A 21,857-nucleotide genomic window follows, 5' to 3' on the forward strand; every position below is an offset into this window, starting at 1 on the left:
CGGCATCATTTTGTATCAGAAATATATATATATATTATGTTGGCCGGTTCGGCAGTTTGAACCAAGTTCAAACCGGGACCAAACCAGCTAACGGTAGTTCCAGCTTTTTTCTACTACTGGCCGACCGATTCTCCATCGGTTTCGACAAGTTCCTGACTCCAGCGACTAATTTTCATCAGCTAAACACATTATTGATGTAGAAGTTTACTACGTTATTTTAAAAATAAATATTTGTATTTTTAACTTTTTTTATTTAGTAAATTGTGTCTTGTAACTTAAAAAAAAATAAAGAGCACTGTCAGATACTATTTTAAGATGTGCAAGTTCTGTATATTTCTATTGAATAAAAAAATGGGATACAATGTTAAGAAAATAATTTTTATGCAAATCTCAAAATTAATAAATTTTCTAACGAGAGTGCGCAAAAAATGCAACACCATAGAATTGCAAATATTATTTCTCAAAAAATAAAAATAAAAAACTCTTAGGTCTTATTTGGAAAAAGTTTACATCCCAAAATTATCATCTCATCTCATTTCATTTCATTTAATCTTCTTCCCAAACATCACTCAAATACAAATGCTTTTAAACAAATCATTACAACTTTTTTAAATTAATCATTACAATTTCCCAAACTTTCAAACAAAAAATAAAAAAAAATCACTCAAATACAAATTCTTTTAGACTAATCATTATAATTTTTTCAAATTAATCGTTACAATTTTCTAAACTTTCAAACAAAAAATAAAAAACAATTCAAATTTTTTAAATTCCGAAAAAATATATATTAAAAAATTATATTTTAATAATATTTTAACTTTATAGTATATTTTATTCAACTGTTTCTCTATTATTTTTTAAAATCTAATAAAAATTAACTCAAACTATCTTATTATTATTCACAAAATTTTGATATTATCTCACTTTCTAAACTTGTCCTTATTTGTCAACACAAAATCGACGAGTTACGTGGACAAGTTACTAGAGCCTAGAAGAAACAACTCTTCACATATGGGAAGCCCAGCCAGTCTTTAGGCTAAACCAAACAAAGTACCGTGTACTAAACTATATAGCCTAGGGTCCGGCCCAACATACTTGAAGTGTGAATTATAATTTAATCCGTTTCGCCTACTCTCTCTCTCTCTCTCTCTCTCATCTCAAGCAACATGATTCAAATAAGCATGAATACAAAAAGGGGTCCTTAATTGGAAAGAGTCTTTTAGATTTTAACGTGCAAGGAATGCAAGTAAGAAGCTTATCCTTTTTGTAGGTGTAAAGTTCATCTGGGTGTGACCAGGCAAGCAAAAAATACGATCCCTTGGCGTGCTGGAGTACTTTCCTAGCAATTTTCTTTAGTCTTTGCAAGCACTTGATCCACACGTTAACGCGATTGGAAAACTTAAACTAGACTAAACAGCATATAAATATGCATTTGTCCGGCTAATTGAAATTTCATCCTACTTGAAATCTCCGAGGTTAGTCATTTTCGGTGTCATCCATAAGGAAGATCAAAATCATTCAATATGCTCAGAACAGGTTCCTGGGTTTCCTGCAACTTGCGGGGTATTCTTCAACTACTTCGTCATGACATGATATCTTGCTCCAGCTATATGTATCGGGGATACCGTCCGGTTTTTGCTGTAGATAAGTTTGAAAAAGGTTATTGGATGAACCGAGGGTTTCGGTTAATCAGCACCAGTACTGGCGGAAACTGGTCAAAACTCGATGGCAACGCGTACGTAATTACTCTTGCTTGATCATCATTAAGCTCTCCTCCAAATTGGCACATGATCTTCCTAAAAATTTCAGAGTACGTAATATAAGTTTCTGTTTTTTTTTATTTTTTATTTTTTGTTCTAGGGTCAATCATGACAATGACAAGGTTGAAATACCCGCACCAGCACCAACACCAGCGGCAGCACCTTCCCCTCCAAAGTTGTTCTTCTTTCGCTGGTATGTACCCCGGCCTTTATGATTTAATCTTAATTTCCAGAAAAAGAAACTGGGGGGGCATTCAAATTGAAGGATAATTACTGATATAGGACGTAGGATTTACAAGAGTGGGGGCCGGGGCATGAGGGTTGGAGCAGCAGCAGCCTGCAGCGCTGTATCATGTTGCCAAAATCAACATTAAAGTCAACTGTGTTATCCAGAAAATAGAGGAGAAGTTGATGAAATTACCTTAATTAACATGCAGGGCAAAATGGATCTTGGGATCTATATTAGCTTTGTCACTACCAATGTGGAATCGGGATTGGGGGAAACTACGAAGGATCGAAGGTATAATATGCTCTATGTACTCGCTCCTGCTCTCTATTTCCATCTACAATCTTAAATTCAACTACAAAACAAGAAAGACTTCTAAAACTGTTTGGACACAATGAATAAGTAGATTGTGATTCACTCATGACAATATTGTAACTGAAAAATGAATGTATTAATATCTTTATGGAAATATCGGAAACGTTTAAGGAGACGCGGAAATGGTGGTGGAAGAGGTTGAAATCGTGGCTCAAGTTGTAGAAAAGGTAGCTAGTGTGGCAGAGAAGGTATCAGCAGAGTTTGCAGAAAAGCTTCCTGAGAATGGTAAACTCAAGGAAGCAGCTTTGTTAGTAGAACGTGTTTCAAAAGAGGCTGCCCATGATGCTCAACTAACAACAGATTTCATTCACAAGGTATTGGAAATTAAATTGCTTTTTAAATTTTGAAACAGTCTATGTCAAGATTAGATAGTGCATGAATCATCTAAAAGATGGAATCTGTGTGTAATTCATCTAATTGTGTAGAGAAATTTACTGAGTTTTATTTGATCAAAACATATATAGGCGGATGTGTTGAAGGAAGACTTGGAGGCATTGGTTGAACCCGTGATCGATAAGATATCCAAGCAAGAATCCGAAGCAGCTGGCAAGTAATCATGCGCAGTGGATGGAATAAAAAAAGAAATGCAGAGTGGAAAACAGCGAAGTTTGCATGTATATTATATATATATATATATATATACACCATAATTATAATGATTCATTCTTTTGGAGAAACATGAATAAGATTCCGAATAAAACCTTCAAGGAAGCATTGCTTCCGAAGAAACGAAGGGGCTGTCTTACTAAAACCCACTTTCTTTGCTAATTAATATATAGTATATACAAAATAATAATAATAATAATATAGTAAACGATCTTAATCCGATGGACGGCATTTACTATTTGATCGGCTGAGAAACAATTCTAAACTTCAAATTGCATTCTTAGCCATTTCAAAAGCCATCCTTTAGCGGTGATTGGGGGGAGGGGCCGAGGGTTGCTAGGTACGAGTGATTTGGCGCATCAAAATTGCGTATCAACGCTCACACAATTTTTTTTATTGAAAAAAATAAAAGAACAAAATTTTTGAAAAAAGAATAAGGTCATTTATTTGATGAAAATTATTTTCGTCTTTAATTCACATTATTTTATTAAGCGAATACCTTACATTTAATATCGGTACTTGATTTGATGTGCAAAATGGCTAAGATTTTTCCTATATATATAAATCAAAACTGCAAAGACGTAAGTACCGATATCTAATTAAAATGCACGAATTAATTGGGTCACGAAAGCTTAAAAAATTAATTAGGCAATTTCACGGAAAGTCATCTCAAACTACTACAGGTACTTACTCAAACACATCTTCAAAATTCAAACTACGACTCATGACAACTCACCATTTAAGACGAGTTCATTGTTACGAGTCATCCCTTCACTTGGATTGACGATGTAAATTTGATGATAAATTAACGATATTACTCTTAATTATCATCGAAAATAACATATATAATATTTGCTCTCAATTAAAAAATAATAATAATGACCCACCATGAATGCATGCTGAAGCCATGGTCGTTGACTCGTTAATTGCTCCCATGTTGGCTATCGGAGCCAAGGTTCCATGCACGGTGGGCCATCAATTTTACTTCATTATAAGAACCTTAATATTTAGGTGGATGACATATAATTTATGTTATTTTTATTCTGAGTGATCATGATTGTTAATATTGTGTTTTGCATACTATTGGGTCAGGCTCTGAAAACTCAAATATTTAAAACTAGGCCTGCAAAAGATGGAGAATGAGACAATTAAGAGAATGCAGCCTTGGGGCCGGGGAGCCTCCATTGTCAAAGTTGGTAAATTCTCTTTGGAGTTTGTAAATAAGTGAAAGAGTTTAGGTATCAGAGAGAATTTTCTCGTACTTGAGACTTGCTATTTATACTATAAGTTTAAGGGGACAGATCGTGTCTGCCCCCATAGAGTCCATATCCTTCGTACTGTTTTTTTTGTCATAGTTCTTTAATGCGGCGTGGCTTTGCAACAATGTCATTAATATGGCATGTAATTAGGGTAATGGTGTCATTAATGCAGTGTAATTTTTCAATTTCCCTCTTCTCGCCAGTATCCTTGGTGGTTCGTTAATACCCCCTCCTGTCAGAGGATCGAGAGTTCCCCCGTACATTACAACCACTATACGGGCAAGCACTCAAGAGCTACACACTACACGAGGAGATTTCAGGTTTATGAGTCTTATTCCTTGCAGCACGTTCTCTCGTACAGGTTGCATCCAAAGGAGTATACCCATAGGTTGGGTTGGAGACTTTATTCGCTTTGGGTTAGGCCTTTGGCTAACTCCCTTAGTAGTTATTCTCAGGCTCGTTGGAACTAAAGAGGGAGAAAATTCCCTTACAATGATAATATATAATCATCCGAATCAATGTTTATGGGTGAGGGGACAACTTGTAACGAAAATGTTTAGTTTTGAGGTTAACAACAAATCACAAGTTTGGAGATGCATTCAAACAATCGAAACAACACTTAAATTTAATTTGTTGGTCGAAAAAAAAAAAAAATTTATCGCACATTCGTAATGTTTGACGAATTGGCTTCGTTATTGTTAATGCACAAAATCGCACAACAAGCCGAAATGGAAAAAAGAATCATTCCCGACCTGCTATGACGATTCAGGCCTCGGTCAGTATTGTTTGGAGTCCCTGCAATGGTCCAGTGCGGTTGTATGGTGTCAATGTTTACATTCATGACGGTGAACGAAAAACAAATACAGAAAAAATAAAGAGAAAATGATACACAGATTTACGTAGTTTAACATATCACCTACATCCACGGGATGTTTGGGAATGAAAAATTCACAATAATATACTTGTTTATAATCTCCCATACCCTCTTATTTTTCACTGTACAATAAAAATCTTGAATATATTTACTAGAGAAAACCCCCTCACTGGAGCTCCCCTTCGAGGGGGTTGAAGAAGGTGAAGAAGAAGTCACGTGGCCACTTGTTCTTTTTATCTGATCTTCTTCTCGCATACACGTTAGTAGTGGTGAAAGACGTCCACCTTGCATGTCTACTTCTCCCTTTTCTACTTTCTCCTAACATTGCGCCCTTTTACCTCTGATACACTCATCTCCCTTACCTCCTCTCGGCTCCTTGTCTCTCCTCCCTCTCTCTTCTTTTGTTTTCTAGTAATGATCATTTGGTGTGCTGGGCCTAGTCTGCCTCAGCTTGAAATATGTCTCGTATTATGATAATCTAATAATATATATATATATATATATAGAGGTTAATCCCTGTTTCATTCCTTTCCTCCCTGTCCATCGGGGAAGACAATGTTATCGAAAACAGTCGCTGTGCATGCATCAATGTCTCGGAGCACTGCTTTTTTTTTTTTTTTTTTTTTTTTCATATCTCATTTCACCTGTATAATCCAACAGATGAAGCAGGTCGTTTGATGATTTAATCGAAAGTCATCCAATATTATCAGCAAAATAAACATACAGAAGAAACAGTAGTAACGAAGGGCAATTCAAGAGACAGAAAACAGATCGTTAATTGAAGAGTGGCGACAACAAGATTACAGTCAAATGATACCAACATACTAAAACTATGATACGATCGATGACAAACGTCAAAATAAGAATTAAAACACCATTAGCAAACCCATCACCGTCTGCGAGATATGAAATTGTCCAAAACGCAGTCATAGAAAACAACGAGAGAAAGAGAGGCAGAAAGAAAATGGTAAAAATAGATACTGATAAGAGAAAATAAAGTACCACACATGTTGTAGTGGTCCACTCTGTGCCGCGCATGCTGAGGAAGTTAAAAGCTTTACATGACGAAAACGGCGGTGAGGAGAACGACTACCAGGGACGCAGAGACAGCGAATCTGTTGGAAACGGCGGCGTTGTTGCCCGAGGCAGGCGCTTCGGGAGGGGATGCATTCGACGCGGGAGGACTGTCCGACAACGGAGTAGAGGACGGAGAAGGAGAAGTAGCATGAGGAGGCGGCGGAGATGGCAGAGGAGAACTGGCATTCGGAGACGGCACATGGGCCGGTGGCTTCGCTGGCGCTGTCGAATACTCTGGTGGAGCACTAGGAGTCGATGACGGCGGTGGTGGAGTCGAAGTCGGTGGGTTGGCTGGAGACCATGCCGGAGTAGGCTCCGGAGACATCGGCAATGCGGAGCCCGCAAACATTGCCAAAATCATAATCACGAAGCTTGCGCGCGCCATTGACGAGAGAGAGAGAGAGAGAGAGAGAGAGAGAGAGTCAGTTGAGGCGTCGTAGGTCTGAGAAAAATGAGAACCAAGGGCGAGAGTAAAATAGAGATTCTTTGAAGAGTTAACTGTAGGTACGTCTTAGCTATGGACCATTGGATTGATTGGTTTGACTCGTCAAGCAGCGAATAGATGGTGGATATTGTTTATGTGGCAGACCGAGAGAGCCTCGGAGTGGGGGAGTTTAGAGCTGCTTGAGGAAATTTTAGATTTTATTTTATTTTTTTAGAAAATGATTTGCTTACTACCACTCATTTATTATTATTTTTATTTAATAATTAAGAAATTAACTTTTAGTGAAATTATATATTTTTTATTTTTTCTTAATAATTAAGAATGCTAAAAAAATATTTTAAAAAACTTTATAATAAAAAATAAAAGTGTCAAATACACATGAAATAATAAATGAGTAATAGTAAATAATAAGCCTATTATAGGAGAGGAGAAGGAGGAACGTTGGAACGTTATTATCTCTGTACAGATGGGACCACTAGGAAGAGTATGGAGATACGTGGTGGGACCAAGCTGTTATTTGGAACCACGTTAATGCTTGCGCTTTCAATCGCCTCCCTAATTGAAAGTCGAAGGGACTATTCTTTCTCTACCTTCTTATGTTTTTCTTTTTTTCTTCAAAAATAATGGCTGAGAACAGGCGGGCAATGGAAACGAGCTTCTCTGTTGTAGATGTCAATCAATTGCTATGTCATTCTGAGTCGGAGACTCTTTTGTGATTTATCTCCCCACGGCCCCCTAATCTCCCGACGATTCTGATGGGCTTTCAAATTGCAATGCACGACAGCGTAATTCACTCAACTTCTCAATTTAGCCGTTAAACACCACCCAAAATACAAAATCAAATAATATAAAAATAGTCTAGTTCTGTTCGATTCCTGTAAATTAATCACGTTTTAAAATCCTTTTTCTCTTTTGACAGTAGTAATCTCTCTCTCACTCACGATGAGTTTGTGAAATCATCAGGTTGGCAGGGTAGCCAAATTTGCTCACAAGGAATCATGTTAATCTACAGCATTCTAGATAAAATTGACCGTAATTTACAAATTTTCCGGGATTCATCATGCATTGGAAAACATTTTGTTTACCGCAAATTTGTTATTTTTCTTTTTCTTTTTTTATTTTTCTTTGAATGATATTAGAAAATCGAATCCATATATTGCTCTGTTCACTGGTGAATTAACGAAAACACGCTCTCATTGCTAAAGCTTCAAATAATTTAAATTTTAAAAGATTGATAAACTGATAATATATATATATATAAAACAAACCTCAAAGAATATAACAAGAAATTTAGAATATAACAAGAAATTTATATGTCCTAAATTAAACAGCCGAAATGAATATTATTAAGTACATAAAAAAATAAATAAGGATCTGTAAGCCTCATGGTAAAATAGTCCGAGCAGCTCTATCACATCTAGATCATCAAAAACCCAGCGGATACCGCTAGAGCCACAGATCCAGCGAGTGCGAGACGGTTGGAAACGGCACCGCTCACGGCCGGTCCCCGTGCTTCGGACGGTGGAGAGATCGATGAGGAAGGGCTCGCCGGAGCTTCGGAGGACGCGGGAGACGGCGACGGAGGAGAGTTAACTGCAGTCGGAGATGGAGCAGCCGCCTGAGGAGAAGGAACAGAAACTGGAGGAGTCACTGCCGGAGAGGTGGGAGACGAGACCGGCGGAGATGTCTTCGGGGACGACGCTGGAGACTGTGCTATGGTGCAGCTCACCAACATTGCGGTCAGTAGTAGCATAAGAACGGAAATGCCTGAGTGAGCCATTCTACGAGTTTCAAATAGACGGAGGGAGCGAGAATGTGCGAGGATGAAAAACTGTGATACTGAGAGAATGTGGAGGATTTGTGAAAGACGAAGCAGGTGCCGTTAATTTATAGGAGGGACGCTAGAGGGGTCGTTCATCAAATTACACGATATAGATCCGACGGTTGGGAATTCCTTCGCGATTACAACTGTGATATCATGATGATACACCGTGACCGAGTGGACAACTGAACACAGACCAAAATTTCAAATCACGGGCATGCTTGGCCCAAAAGTTACGGCTGTCATCAAGTCATTGGTCTATGCGTGTTTCGAAATTCAGATATGTCAACAATGTGAACCGTAAGATTGAGTACCTTTGCTTCTAACGGTTGGAAATAGGACGGTGCAGATGATAATAGAAAGACGTGTAGGACTTGGGACCACTTTGGAGCACAAAATTGAAAAACTCCAAACTGGTAATTTTACTTCATTTTTGTTGCGAATTTTATTTTATTTTTACTTAATAGTTAAGAAAATATTTTTTAATAAGTTTTTTAAATTTTTTTTTAAATATTTAATCTGATTTAAAAAATATTTGAAAGAAAAGCAAAAATTACACTATTCAGTATCGGACTATCAGTGGGAATAGAACCGCTCTTTTATTTATTACAAATTTTAATTATTCTATTATTTTATTTATGACCGTTTAATGGAGTAGTATTGGAACAAGTCTTCTAATACAAATAAAATTCGTCTACATGGAATTTCTCCGCCAAAACTCATAATCAAGAAACTAAAGGAAGATTATAATTTTCTAAAATTTTTATCCACAGTCTAAGGTTTGGAATGTGAAAACTAAATATACATATATATATATATATATAATATTCTAGAATAATTAAAATCTAGGTTGAATTTCTCAAACAACATTAAATTATAATAAAACTATATTTAAGTAATATTTGTATGGGATCTACATCGTAGTTAAAACTTAAAAAGTGAAAGGATGTTTCAGCAGCGACAAGAATTACAGCTCAACATCTTTATTTTCCATGTCATCAATCAAAAGTTAAAGGGATAATAATGATTTTAAGCGCAAGTATCGCAAATATTTTGACCATATATAGTTGTGCGGTGCCCCCGTGGGCCGTGTTGAAGTGGCGGTCAAAAAGTCAAAAAACTTACCAAAAATAAAGGACAATGCTACAGTACTGTTGGGGCTCTCGTTGGGATGTAGTATTATTTTACATGTATTTTTTTAAGTTATTTTTTATATAAATTCTTTAATATTTTTTAATATTTTTAAAAAATAAAATAAATTTATAACATCATTAAAAAAATAATTTCTTAATCAAAAAGTAAAAAATCAAAAAATCAAAAAATACTTTCTAAAAATTATAAAAAAATATTTTTTTTATAATTTTTTATTTTACTTCGTGATTAAGAAAATATTTTTTAATAATATTATGATTTTTTTTTAAATATTTAAAATTTTTAACAAAATTTAAATAAAAAAAACTTAAAAAAATACATAGAAATACACTTGCTAGATTCCAGCAAGAAATCTAGCATTTTCCAAAAAGAAACATATAGAATAACGATAATAACAACCATGATGATATCATATACATATGAATAATGATACTCATTATTTTAATTTTTATCATCTTTTCATCATTTTATGATGTGATATTACGTTATTAAAAATTATTTATTATATTTCATTTGTGAACTTATCATTTATTGCCACATTAAGAGATGATAAAATGATGATAAAAGTTGAGATGATGAATAGATTTTTATATATAAATTATATCATAAATTTTGAGATATCAACATCATATTTTAAAAGAATAATTTTATTTAAAAGTAAGTATATCAATCATATACGTCATTCATATTTCATGTAAAAAGGTCTTTAAATAATATTATTAGAGTAATGTTATGTATAGTCTCTATTTGAAAACTGCATTGCAAGCCTAGTTAATTTTTATTTTTATTTTTTTAAAATTACAATAATCTCCTTATCAAAATGGTACTTTCTCCATTTAATAAAGGGTTTGCACATGCAGTTTAGACATTTGAAGACTGTAAATAGAATTTATCATACTATTATAGCCCAAAAACAGTTTGGACGTTTTATGAGATTGGTAGCTCCCTTCTCAGCATTAGAATTTAGAGATTTTGGATATTTGAAAAGATTCTAGGTGCTGATCTTTCAGACGGATGAAGAATCTTGTTGAACGGAATGGCGCATGGGCCATACACGCAGTCCAAAGTGCACGCGTGACAGCCACGCGCCACCACAAGGGGAGTTCTATCGCCGCCACGCACGGCACTTCTGGGATCAGAGCCACCGGTTTCTTCAGACTCGACTGTTCGTCGTACTCCTAGGGTAGCGCGTGTCCCTTATGCCCCATCACAATCTCTGTATTTGCTTTTTTTATTTTCACTAAAGTTGAAAATGCAGGTTTATAATTTTTCAGGATGTATTTCACTATTTTTTTTTATGTATTTTTTACATTTTTTGTTATTTCCTTTATTTTAGTCTCTTAAACACTTTGTTCAAGAGTGTAAGTCTCCTCCTCCTGAGTGTGGGATATGAAATATCTGTTTTAGATAGAGTGCGGTCTTTAAGACGATTTGTATGTAAAGAATTATATAAGTTAAGAACGTACCAGTCATAAAAAAATTTGTGTACTGATAGAGTCCCAACCGTGAATAGTTTACTTATAATCTGGAGTTTTTTCTGCATGTATCAGTCACAACTGTAACTTTACTTTCATAAGGAATAAAGTCTATTTCCCATTAAAAAAAATTGTATAGAAATAGCCTAAATCCCTTACATTATTATCCAACCTATTAAGTTTTAACAAGCAACACGCCGTGTAGCTTAGGGGGATTGTTTGGGATTGTGTTAAAGACAGTTAAAAATTTTAAGAGTTTTATTATTTACAAGCAAGTTGGTGTACTAATCTGCGTACTAATAATATTATTTGCCTTCATATTCTAAATTCAAATTAACACTGTTTTTAATAAAATCTACTTTTTAACTAATCATATTGAATGGGTGCACATATTAATGCACAGAATCGCTTGTAATTAGATTTTTTTAAATTTTAAATAGTCACGAGAATTCTTTAATAATAAACTTAACTTGTTTTATTTTTATATGTTATGGAGTACTTGTAATTAAAAAAAAAAAAAAACTAAAATTATTTTTGGACAAGTGGAACGTAACGTAATTGATGACAAATATATAGATTAAGAATAAAAAGAAGAGCCCAGATTATATAAATGTATATTATATCATGACAAACTCAAAGAAAGGAAAACCAAACTAAATCCCCAATGAATAAATAAATAAATCTAATAAGGCCACTGTAGTCTGTATCCCTAAAACTTAAATAAAATGGATTTAATAACGCCACTACATTCCCTCTAAACACGTAAGTAAAACCACCCACAACGGTTTCAAAAAAGCAAAGCTGCTGCTGCGAATACTCCGACGCCTAGAGATCCAGCGGACCCGACTCTGCTCAAAACCGCGCTGTTCTCTGCCGGCCCAGGAGCTTCCGAAGGTGTAGCAGCAATTGATGCAGGAGGGCTCGCCGAAGCCTCAGGAGAAACAGGGGAAGGCGACGGCGGAGAGGTCACCACTGTCGGGGACGGAGCACTCGTCGGCGGAGCAGGAGACGGCGCAGATGCGGGAGTCGTAGCGGCCGGAGACTGCGCAGGAGCAAGGACTTTCGTTGGTGGACTCGCTAGTGGGGATTTTGAGGGAGACGGCGCCGGGGGCTGTGCCATGGTGGAGGCCACAGAAAATGCTACCAGCACTGCCATTAAGGAAGAAAAACTTAAGCGAGCCATTACAGAAAAAATTTGAGAGTGAGATGACTATAAGAGTGTGAGTGAGACGAAGAGAACGAGTGCGTCTATATATATATATATATGGAAAAATGGTAGTGGTGGTAATTTAGTAATTTAGGAGCAACGTCTCGATCACGCATCTAAGGTGAATAATCTTCTTTACACTTTTGAAAAAGAAACGCGGTTTTGTGGATTTGTTAATGGTGGCCAAGAGAAACTGAGAAAGTTGAGTTGGCTAAAGAAAAGACGGTGGGACGCGTAGTCTTAGGTTGGCATTGGGGACTTTTGAGGAAAGCGGAAAATGCGGGGGACGTAGGATAAAAAATCTTTGCCATGCGTGTAACGGTCGAAAAATGGAAGCCTGTGTACGTTTAATAGGACGAGCTGGGTTTCTTCACGCGGTGGGACCATCTATGGTAACATTACGATTACACACGCTCTTTCAAAAGTCATTCTCTGGCCCCCCCCAAGCAAAGCATAGCAAACTAAAAGTATTTAAAATAAGGGAAATGATTTTCTTTGTGAGTGTTCAGGTTTTATGCATTCTTTTTTAAAATAGTATGAGATTTATATGAAAAAGTTAATTTTTCATTATAATTGAGAGTATTATAGGACTGCATCAAGCATTAATTATAGTGCCAATAATGCCACGCACATAATACTTCATTTAGTTGTATTTTGTTTTTTGTTTTTTTTTTTTTTTTTTTTTTTTGGGATTTCTTCCTGTGGAGCATGCAAGAATGAGTAGATAGCTCCAGTTCATTGCATCAATTCTCAATCCAACAAATTAGGACATGTTTGGATAGTGAGATGTGATTTTGATTTTAGATGAAATTTTAAAATTTAAAAATTTTAAATTGTTTATTATATTTTATGTGAAAATTTGAAAAAATTGATGAGATGATAATTTTGTGTCTCATCCCGCTTGCCAAATTATTCCTTTGGTAAAATCATTGAGAATATTAATCAGAATTCAAATAGCTGTGACCTCTTCAAGCAGCCATAACTCAGAAACTCATAAAGCAAGCCATCAAAGAGAATCTACCTTTTATTAAATGGGATTGATTTCCTTCTTCAGAGTTACACTTGATAGACAAAAGAATGAATGACATTACAACAGACCTGGCAAAAATGTTTGTGAGAACTTGTGACTAAGCATGCACCCATGCTTTAAATTCAGGCTAAGTCTATAAAGAATGAACTGTATCACATTAATCCAAGTGATTGAAAATACCAACTTCGCCACAGTCAGAAGTGTCTGTATATGAAAAGTGAGTCCTGCGAGTCTAAGATCTCTATTTTTACTGCATTAACCAGCTGACCGTTATAGTGTAGGTAACCTGACTCAAGCCTCAGGAACAGCATTGGATGCACCACTGACACTCTGTTTACCATTGCCACTGATAAGACTACTTAATCGGCCGTTAAATTCCAAACCATAGACATGGCCCATTTTAGCACGCTTGGTCTCTAAATATCTCTTGTTCTCTTTTGTAACCGGAGTTACTAATGGCACCCTGCCCACAATCGCCAAACCATAACCCTTGAGCCCAACATACTTAGCAGGGTTGTTGGTCATTAGCTTCATTGTTCGAACACCTAAATCCCTAAGCATCTGCAGTGACAAAGCCAATAAATTCATGTCAAAGGAAGGTGCATCTAAGATATGTTTATGCATTTCAGGTTGGAACTACTGTTATTGGGTTCCTAATCATCTTCTTTATAAACAAAGAAAGCATGAACAAACATTTTACGATGTCTTCAAGCTCTTTAGACTAAAATTAGCTGTCATGTGTACAAAAGCTTTATTGGAGTTCAGCATGTAAATGAAGCAAATATGCATCTAACTCTTGATATACAATTACGATGGCACATTAACTTAAGTTGTCAGATAATGTTATTCATATTTAAAAACAAAAAATTGTGATAATCTTAAAGCCTAGGCATTCGGAGCTACACTAAAAGATGTCTTTCATATTGCCGATAAAGGTTCTCCAACTCTAAATATTGATTCCAAAAGCATTTCTAAGTTTTATGATTATAACAAGTAGTCAAATGCCTTTACATTACTATTTTAATGTGTTGTAAGTCCAGCAAAATAGAATTTGTAATTAAGGGTACCTGTGCACCAATGCCATATTCTCGGGAGTCAACAGGCAAGCCTAACTCCTCATTGGCTTCCACTGTATCACGCCCATCATCTTGTAGATTATAAGCACGAAGCTTGTGGCCCAAACCAATGCCCCTCCCTTCATGTCCACGGAGGTACACCAGTACACCCCTGCCAGCAGCCTCAATCTGCTGCATGGCAAGTGCCAGCTGGTTTCCACAGTCGCATCTTGCTGATCCAAAAATATCTCCTGTGAGACATTCTGAGTGTACTCTCACAAGAATATCCTTCCCATCCCCAATGTCACCCTGTTGATGCATGGCATAGTTAAAAATCAGTATGACAACTAATACTAGCCCAAAAATCCTTATGTATAAAAAAAACTTATATCTCCCTTTAGATTTAAGTTTTTGGACAGACATCAGGGTTTTGATGAATGTACTGAGCGGCTCTATTAATCTTGTTTCATATTATAACTTTTGGTAGGTAAATAACTCATGTATCATTACGAGATTTGAACTGCTGTCCATAGACTTTTGGCCCTTCAATCAATTTCATTTTGCTTCTGTGAAAACCAAGTAGTTTTTTTAGAATAAAAATTTCAAGCATTGCTTACCTTAACCATTGCAATGTGTTCAATCCCATCTAAAATGGATTTATAACAGTAGGCTGTAAAAGGCCCCCACATTGTAGGTATCCTGGCAGCAGCAGAGCGATCGACTAATTTATCTCTTTTCCTTCTATACCTGACAATGACTATCCATGTTAGAATGGAGCCCTCTTATATGTTTTAACGTAACAGCAGAGAACTCACATAAGTTATGCAGCAAACATCTCGATATAGGAATTGACTAAGAAAACAAAAAATAGTTCCTGAACAAAATGGGATTCCAGAAAACTATGAGCACAAAACCACAATTCTACTAACATACAGCTATTTACAAGCAGTGTAGAACAAATGAGTAAGCTTCTCCAGCTTTACTCCCCCTCACCATCCCGGCATCCCCCCTTCCCCAACACAACAAAACACACGCATCATGTTACCAGACCCACAAGTACACAACTAAGTTTACTGTCTCAGGACCCTGGCCAGTCTGACACATTCTTTCTGAAACAGATTTTGAGCTGACAACCTATCTATTGACCAGTTTGTGTTGGCCTAAGGTACCAGTTTAAGTTGAAACTTGAAAATACTTGTCGAAGTCTTAAGCAACTAGAATGGTCAAAGCATCCCAAGATGGCTGACTTTCCAACCATCTGTTGAAAATATTAAAACTAAACTTTCATCAGATGTATATAAGAACGCTCTATACAAATAGTTGCACAGTAATCCATGATGGCACTTCATCAAAACTTTTACTATTTGCAAGCATCAATGTAGTTAAGACACATAAATATCATCAAAAAAACCTACAAAAATGCGTTTTCATTAACTTTTTACTATTTGCAAGTACCTCTGCATTTTAGTGAAATATTACATGATTTTCTCAACATTTGTTTTAGAATATATAAAATTAAAATACATGTTCTAGGTTTGTGACAAGATGTTGAACTGATTCTGCAATGAATCAACACAATGAAAAGGCAAGTCACCAGAACAGGCCTAATAAAGTATACATAGGGCTTACAAAACGAGTATAAAGTAAAAAATCTACAAAACAAAGGTAAATTGTACCTAATCAAATCAGCAATGGATATAATTTTCAAATTCTCCTGCTCTGCAAATTGACGAAGCTTTGGTAATCTAGCCATGGAACCATCATCATCCACAACCTCACATAGAACTGCAACAGGGTCCAACCCAGCAAGCACGGCAAGATCCACAGAAGCTTCTGTATGCCCAGCTCTTTTCAAAACACCACCATCTCTATATTTCAATGGAAAAATATGGCCCGGACGGTTGAAATCATCAGGTTTTGAGTCTTCGGATGCAAGAGCCAATACTGTTGTTGCCCTATCACGAGCAGATACCCCTGTGGTTGTACCATGTTTGGCATCCTACAAATATAGCATAATTAACATCAATTATTGTTATAGAAAAGATTATGTATATAAAAACGAATTTATACTACAGTAAATTACTCTTATTTGCAATTAAATTCATAATAACTTCATTGAGATAGTAGCTCAAGCTTTTAAAAGGTTTTGTTATTATGGTCGTCATCACAATCACCAATATTTTTTAAACAATTTAAATTTTTAGCATGCTTAGACTGTTAGTAGATTGCTTGCAAATTTGAAAGGGTCATATAGCATTTTACAAATTGCAGTAGTGTGGAAGATGACCCCCATCTATTGTAGTGTAGTTGGAGGGAAATGAACACTAAAAATTTTGAAAACCGCAAGCGAACAATGGATGAGCATAAAATTTTCTTATTCCTTACTCTTTCCTTTGGAAATTTCTGTAGACTTTAATGGACTAAATTTTCATAATTCTCTTGTATCCTTTTCTATTTCTAATTAGGTGTTTCTCTTGTATGCGTATTGTGTGCTCAGGCTATGCCTTTCATTTTTCAATAAAATTTTTTACAACTGATGAAAAAAATTTGAATTTTAAAATGTTAGAATGGAGTGTCAACACTTGGATGAGGGGTTGTGCTTATTTCAAAGACAAATGATAACAAAGACCAAACTATTGGAATGAAACAAAAGTTGCAAACCAATAATTATCAACTAGGAAATCTACATACCACGGTCACTGTAAAAGCAGTGCTAAGTTTCTCATCATTATCCTTCTGGGCCACCATCAGAGGGAGCTGTAATCTCTCCAGGTCTTTACCTTTCATACTCACGCAAACTATGCCAGTTCCATGCTTCACTATGAAAGCCATAGCCTCAGGTGTTGCCAACTGTGCCGCCATAATTAAATCTCCTTCATTTTCTCTGTCCTCATCATCCACAACCACTACAATCTGTATTGCAATAAATTATAAGATATGGAAAGGCAACTATTAAGCTACATTAATTTTCTTTTAAGAAAACTTCTAATACTAATAGATTTTGTAACAAGACAGAACTCAGGAAATAGGCCACCTTTCCCTGGCGAATGTCCTCAATGGCCTCGGGGATGGAAGAAAAACCTTCTGTAGGGAGATCCATATCAAATTCATCATAAATGGGAAAACCACTCCCCGTAAGAGCAGTATCTGCTGCAAGTGTTCTGAATGCAACCACATCAGGTTGTACGCCAAGTCCAACTGATTGATCACCAATGAGAGAGTTATTTTCCTCAACACCATTCTCATTGGCATAAGATAGAAGGTCACCTTCACCAGATATGACTGTAGCTCTAGTTTTACCAACACCCTTAATACTTAAGGGCAATTTCCCACCCAACCGGATCAAGGGAAGATCAGCTGTATACCTTCTTGCCAGAGAAGGATTCACCGAGTGCAACCGGTTGAACAAATTGAAGCCTTTGCATAACCTACATACAGTAGATGGTCGGCAAGTATTTGAATAAGAGTAGGATCAGAAACAATAGCAAGGAAGGATCATGAAATTCAGCATTAAAATTGCATGCTCCCTTAATGGCTCTATAGAAAAATGTTAATACAATTAGTGCTTCTAAAACCTGAACATTTTCTAGACCTATATATAAACTCAAATACCTTCAGTATTATAGCTAGGCAGGTTGAGGAAATGGAAATTATGCTCATGATGAAACAGTCGTATGCAAGAATGTGTAGACGACTTCATACAGTTGGAAGCTTTCATGGAATGGGTTGGGGTAATGGTAGTCTTGATTCAACTAAGCCAATGGAATTGTGTAGCTTAGTAGTGTTGTATTTTCCAATATCCAAACTATAGAAACAATTGAACATGGATTTCTTTTTTGTCCAACCTTTGTTGTCTCAGAAAATTAAAAAGAAGAGTCTGTTCGTTCAACACAATAGCATGCATGTCACAAACTATATCTTAATTTTAAGTACTAAATATTGCATATCCACGGAAAACATGGATCCGATCAATACAAGGGAAAAAGTAAATGAACACAACACATACGGCATCAATAAAGCAAGGGCGATTAGAAGTAAATAAAACCAAAAATAGTTACAAACGGGATATGCTGTCACAAAGATTACGAATATGAAAATATGACGCAGTGGACCATTAATGTGCACAAGTTTGGTAAACAAATAAGATCCAGACAGGGAGCTTGTAGAAGATTTAACAAGAGTAGTTGCTAAGAAAAACCCAACAAAACCCAGATAGAGTTCAATTCCAAAGACCCAAACGCGACATGTAAATGATGAGAAAATTACAAGATCGAAGCAATAGAAGGAGAATGGAGAGAAAGGAGGACTAACTGGAGGCGAGAGAGAGCTGTTGTTGAAGGAGAAGATGTGTTGATGAATGCCATTGTCTCTCGCCGAAAGAGAAAGACGCCAGAAGCTTAAATAAAAGAAGCTTTCGATTCCTTGAACTAAAATTAGTCCTCCTATATATCGTGGGGAAGAGGAAAAAGAAAAGCAAAAATGAAACAGATTTGGAGAAGGGGGAAGGTGGGAAGGATCACGAACCAACGGCGAATTGTATAAGGAAAAACAATGTCCGTAATCCGCGGGTGACGTAGCTCTGTCCCCAACCAATAATATCACGCCTTTATTTTTTTTTTCTTTTTTTTTTTTCACCTTTATCCATTTCTTCTCTTACAAACGTTAATGCCGAATTCTTTGTGTCCAAGAGAGGATAGAAATAAAATTATCTTTATTTCACATGAAATAAAGGACATTCCTTTGACTAAAAAGATTAGGTATTTTAATTATTTTACTTCTAAATATAACCATTTTAAATTAATTATATTTTTAAATGAGCATAATCCATCTCAATTAATATAGAATATCTTGTATATGTTTCTAACCAACAAAAAGCAAAAACTCTTAATTTAGATAAATTAAGAGTTCTGTTTGGATATAGAAACACTCTCAATCCATCTCATCTCATCATTATAATTTTTTAAAATTTTTATACAAAATATAATAAATAATTCAACTTTTTCAAATTTTAAAATAATAATAATATTAAAAAATAATATTTTAAAAATATTTTATTCAACTCATCTAAAATAAATAAAATCTACTAATTTAAGATTTGGAAAAAATGAAATAGGGAGGAAAGGCAGGGCTCTTAATACCAATATATAGTTAAGAGTCTTAAAAGGGAATATCTAATATCGTAACATTTGTGAATATTAGGAAGTGTAATAGAAAATCTAAATTATTATTAGGTCTTTGTGAGTTTCGATATAAAAAATAAAAATCTAAGGATCCAAGTGAAATCTCACCATTGATGTGGGTGCGGGTGACACAGCCAGGTTCTTAGCCGGTGATGTGCGCTGGGCAAAAACGAGATGGGCGGGGAGCAGAAAGAGCACGACCCACTGACTTTTTTTTTGTCTTCGTTCTTCTGGGCAGCCACTGACCTGTTAAAAATGGAAGTAATTTAAGGGTTAGATCTGAGTTTCCTCTGTTTGAACAACCGTTAGATTGCACTTCCTTGCATTGCCTGGCACCACTTGGTTGACTTGGACCGCTTCATTGAGATTCCAAAAGGACCAAAACCCTCACGTTTTGAGATAGGATGAGCACCACGCGTGAAAATAAAAATATTGTTTAAAACGTTAAACACAAAAAACAATAGAGTTTATTTAAATAATGAGATAAGATGAGTTGAGATAATTTTATATGAATTGAATAAAATATTATTAAAATATTATTTTTTTATATTATTATTATTTTAGTATTTGAAAGAGTTGAAATATTTATTATATTTTATAAAAAAATTATAATGATAAAATGAGATCGGTTAAAAGTATTTCGTAACGAAGTCTAAATAAATAACTCCTAGCTCAACTACTGGTCTGCGTTGGATTTTTATTTTATAATTGTTTTAAATTCACTTAAATGTCTTTGAAGTTATTATCCATCAAGTCTACAAGTTTAAGCCCTTATCGGATTGTCTTTCCATTTCCATGTATCAATTTGTCAATAACGCCTATAAGATATCAACTATACACTAAAGTAGTAAAAAGTAACAAGAAAATGGGTGGGTGTGGTGTGGGTATTACTAATGCTTGGTATGAGAAACGCAATCGAAATCTTATGGCTTTATGCGAATCACTCGTACCATAATACTATTGCAGTAATTCGTTGAAAGAAAGTGTAGTATATATTTTGAAAAAATCTATTTATCATCGTCCTCTCAACATTATTTTATGTTTCTAGTGACATTAAATGATAAACTCACAAATAAAATATAATAAATAGTTTTCAATTATTTAATACCACGTCATGAGATGACAAGAGAATGATAGTAAAATAGATGCTAAGTAGTGTTAACATTGTGTTTCGCATGCATTTGAGTCAAGTTCTAACAACTCAGGTCTTTAGAGTTGGACCTCGATCGATGTTGTGTAGAGCCCCCGGCAGTGGTCCGGTGCGGCTGTACGGTGTCGGTGCATACATCCATGGCGATGAACAATATTTAAATGCAGAAAAAATAAAAAGAGATGAACATACAGATTCACGTGGTTTGATATTAGGCATATGTCTATGTGGGTTTGGGGAGGAAAGTTTACACTATAATATACTTACTTACAGTCTTTCATAGCCTTTCATTTCTCACTGTATAATGGATATCTACTTGTTGAAGAAGATGTTCTCTCTCGAAAGGTTGAAGAAGAAGTCAAAGAAGAAAAACCCCAAAAGCCTCTTCCCCCGTTCTCCAAAAGTCCCCCATCCTTAGGTTCCCTCCTTTATCTCATACCCCCAATTTGTTTTAAGTCACTTTCATATTTTTCTATCATGACACTTTACACCTTGTTTTCTCTTACTTTATGTCAAATCACTTATTTTTCCTCTCCTAACACCCTCACTATTCAATCCCTTATTATCCTCTCTCATTTTCTCATATTTTATTTTCTAATGAGTCCATTCCAATGGGCTGGGCCTAGGAAATTCTATGGGCCTCGATCGGTGCTGTGTGGAGCCCCCGATAATGGTCTGGTGTGGTTGTACGGTGTTAGTGTTTACATCCATGGCGATAAACAATATTCAAATGCAGAGAAAATAAAAAGAGATAGACACACAGATTTAAGTGGTTCGGCACTAGCCTATGTCCACGGAGGTTTGGAGAGACGAGTTTCTACTATAATATACTTGTTTACAGTTTCTCAGAACTTCTCATTTCTCATTTTATAATGAAGATCTACTTGTTAGAAAATATATTCTCTTCTAAAAGGTTGAAGAAGGAGTCGAAGAAGAAAAACCATAAAAGCCTGTCCCCCCATCCTCCAAAAGTCCCCCATCCATAGGTGTTCTTTTATCTCCTCACCCCTCCCCTCTATTTGCTTTAAGTCCTTTCTTTATTTTTCTCTCATGACAACTTATACATTGTTTTTTCTTATTTTATAGCAAATCATCAATTTTTTTTTCCGACATCCTCACTTCTTAGTCCATTTTTGTCTCCTCTTTTTCTCTCATATTTTATTT

At 35.6% G+C, this 21,857-nt stretch overlaps 4 protein-coding genes across 4 annotated transcripts; 1 reads left to right on the forward strand and 3 right to left on the reverse strand.

Annotated features, from left to right (window-relative positions):
- Positions 1-1,303: 1,303 nt before the first annotated feature.
- LOC121255499 lies at positions 1,304-3,065 on the forward strand. Its single transcript, XM_041155859.1, has 5 exons — positions 1,304-1,735; positions 1,861-1,953; positions 2,198-2,280; positions 2,473-2,675; positions 2,826-3,065. Exons 1-5 carry the CDS (start codon positions 1,524-1,526, stop codon positions 2,913-2,915), a joined length of 681 nt encoding a protein of 226 aa, XP_041011793.1. The 5' UTR covers positions 1,304-1,523; the 3' UTR covers positions 2,916-3,065.
- Positions 3,066-7,920: 4,855 nt separating this feature from the next.
- Positions 7,921-8,492, reverse strand: LOC121255514 (classical arabinogalactan protein 1-like). The gene has a single exon (XM_041155878.1). It carries the CDS (start codon positions 8,400-8,402, stop codon positions 8,040-8,042), a length of 363 nt encoding a protein of 120 aa, XP_041011812.1. The 5' UTR covers positions 8,403-8,492; the 3' UTR covers positions 7,921-8,039.
- A 3,366-nt stretch (positions 8,493-11,858) lies between these two features.
- On the reverse strand, positions 11,859-12,254 carry LOC121254180 (classical arabinogalactan protein 7-like). The gene has a single exon (XM_041154137.1). The coding sequence runs from the start codon at positions 12,252-12,254 to the stop codon at positions 11,859-11,861; it is 396 nt and encodes a 131-aa protein (XP_041010071.1).
- A 1,032-nt stretch (positions 12,255-13,286) lies between these two features.
- LOC121255392 (bifunctional riboflavin biosynthesis protein RIBA 1, chloroplastic-like) lies at positions 13,287-18,872 on the reverse strand. The gene is made up of 7 exons (XM_041155690.1): positions 18,675-18,872; positions 17,398-17,791; positions 17,055-17,276; positions 16,040-16,362; positions 14,981-15,110; positions 14,376-14,672; positions 13,287-13,869 (listed from the first exon to the last, which is right to left on the reverse strand). The coding sequence occupies exons 1-7, from the start codon at positions 18,725-18,727 to the stop codon at positions 13,600-13,602; spliced, it is 1,689 nt and encodes a 562-aa protein (XP_041011624.1). The 5' UTR covers positions 18,728-18,872; the 3' UTR covers positions 13,287-13,599.
- Positions 18,873-21,857: the final 2,985 nt, after the last annotated feature.

Source organism: Juglans microcarpa x Juglans regia, chromosome 3D, assembly GCF_004785595.1.
Source record: "Juglans microcarpa x Juglans regia isolate MS1-56 chromosome 3D, Jm3101_v1.0, whole genome shotgun sequence".
NCBI classification, from domain to species: Eukaryota; Viridiplantae; Streptophyta; class Magnoliopsida; order Fagales; family Juglandaceae; genus Juglans; species Juglans microcarpa x Juglans regia.

Coding starts and splice junctions, on each gene's coding strand:
- LOC121255499 (XM_041155859.1), top strand. CDS start 1,524: ATGCTCAGAACAGGTTCCTGGGTTTCCTGCAACTTGCGGGGTATTCTT. Junction 1,736..1,860: donor TCAAAACTCGATGGCAACGC/GTACGTAATTAC, acceptor TTTTTGTTCTAG/GGTCAATCATGACAATGACA. Junction 2,281..2,472: donor GAAACTACGAAGGATCGAAG/GTATAATATGCT, acceptor GAAACGTTTAAG/GAGACGCGGAAATGGTGGTG.
- LOC121255514 (XM_041155878.1), bottom strand. CDS start 8,402: ATGGCTCACTCAGGCATTTCCGTTCTTATGCTACTACTGACCGCAATG.
- LOC121254180 (XM_041154137.1), bottom strand. CDS start 12,254: ATGGCTCGCTTAAGTTTTTCTTCCTTAATGGCAGTGCTGGTAGCATTT.
- LOC121255392 (XM_041155690.1), bottom strand. CDS start 18,727: ATGGCATTCATCAACACATCTTCTCCTTCAACAACAGCTCTCTCTCGC. Junction 17,277..17,397: donor AGGACATTCGCCAGGGAAAG/GTGGCCTATTTC, acceptor ATTGCAATACAG/ATTGTAGTGGTTGTGGATGA. Junction 16,363..17,054: donor CTGCTTTTACAGTGACCGTG/GTATGTAGATTT, acceptor CTATATTTGTAG/GATGCCAAACATGGTACAAC.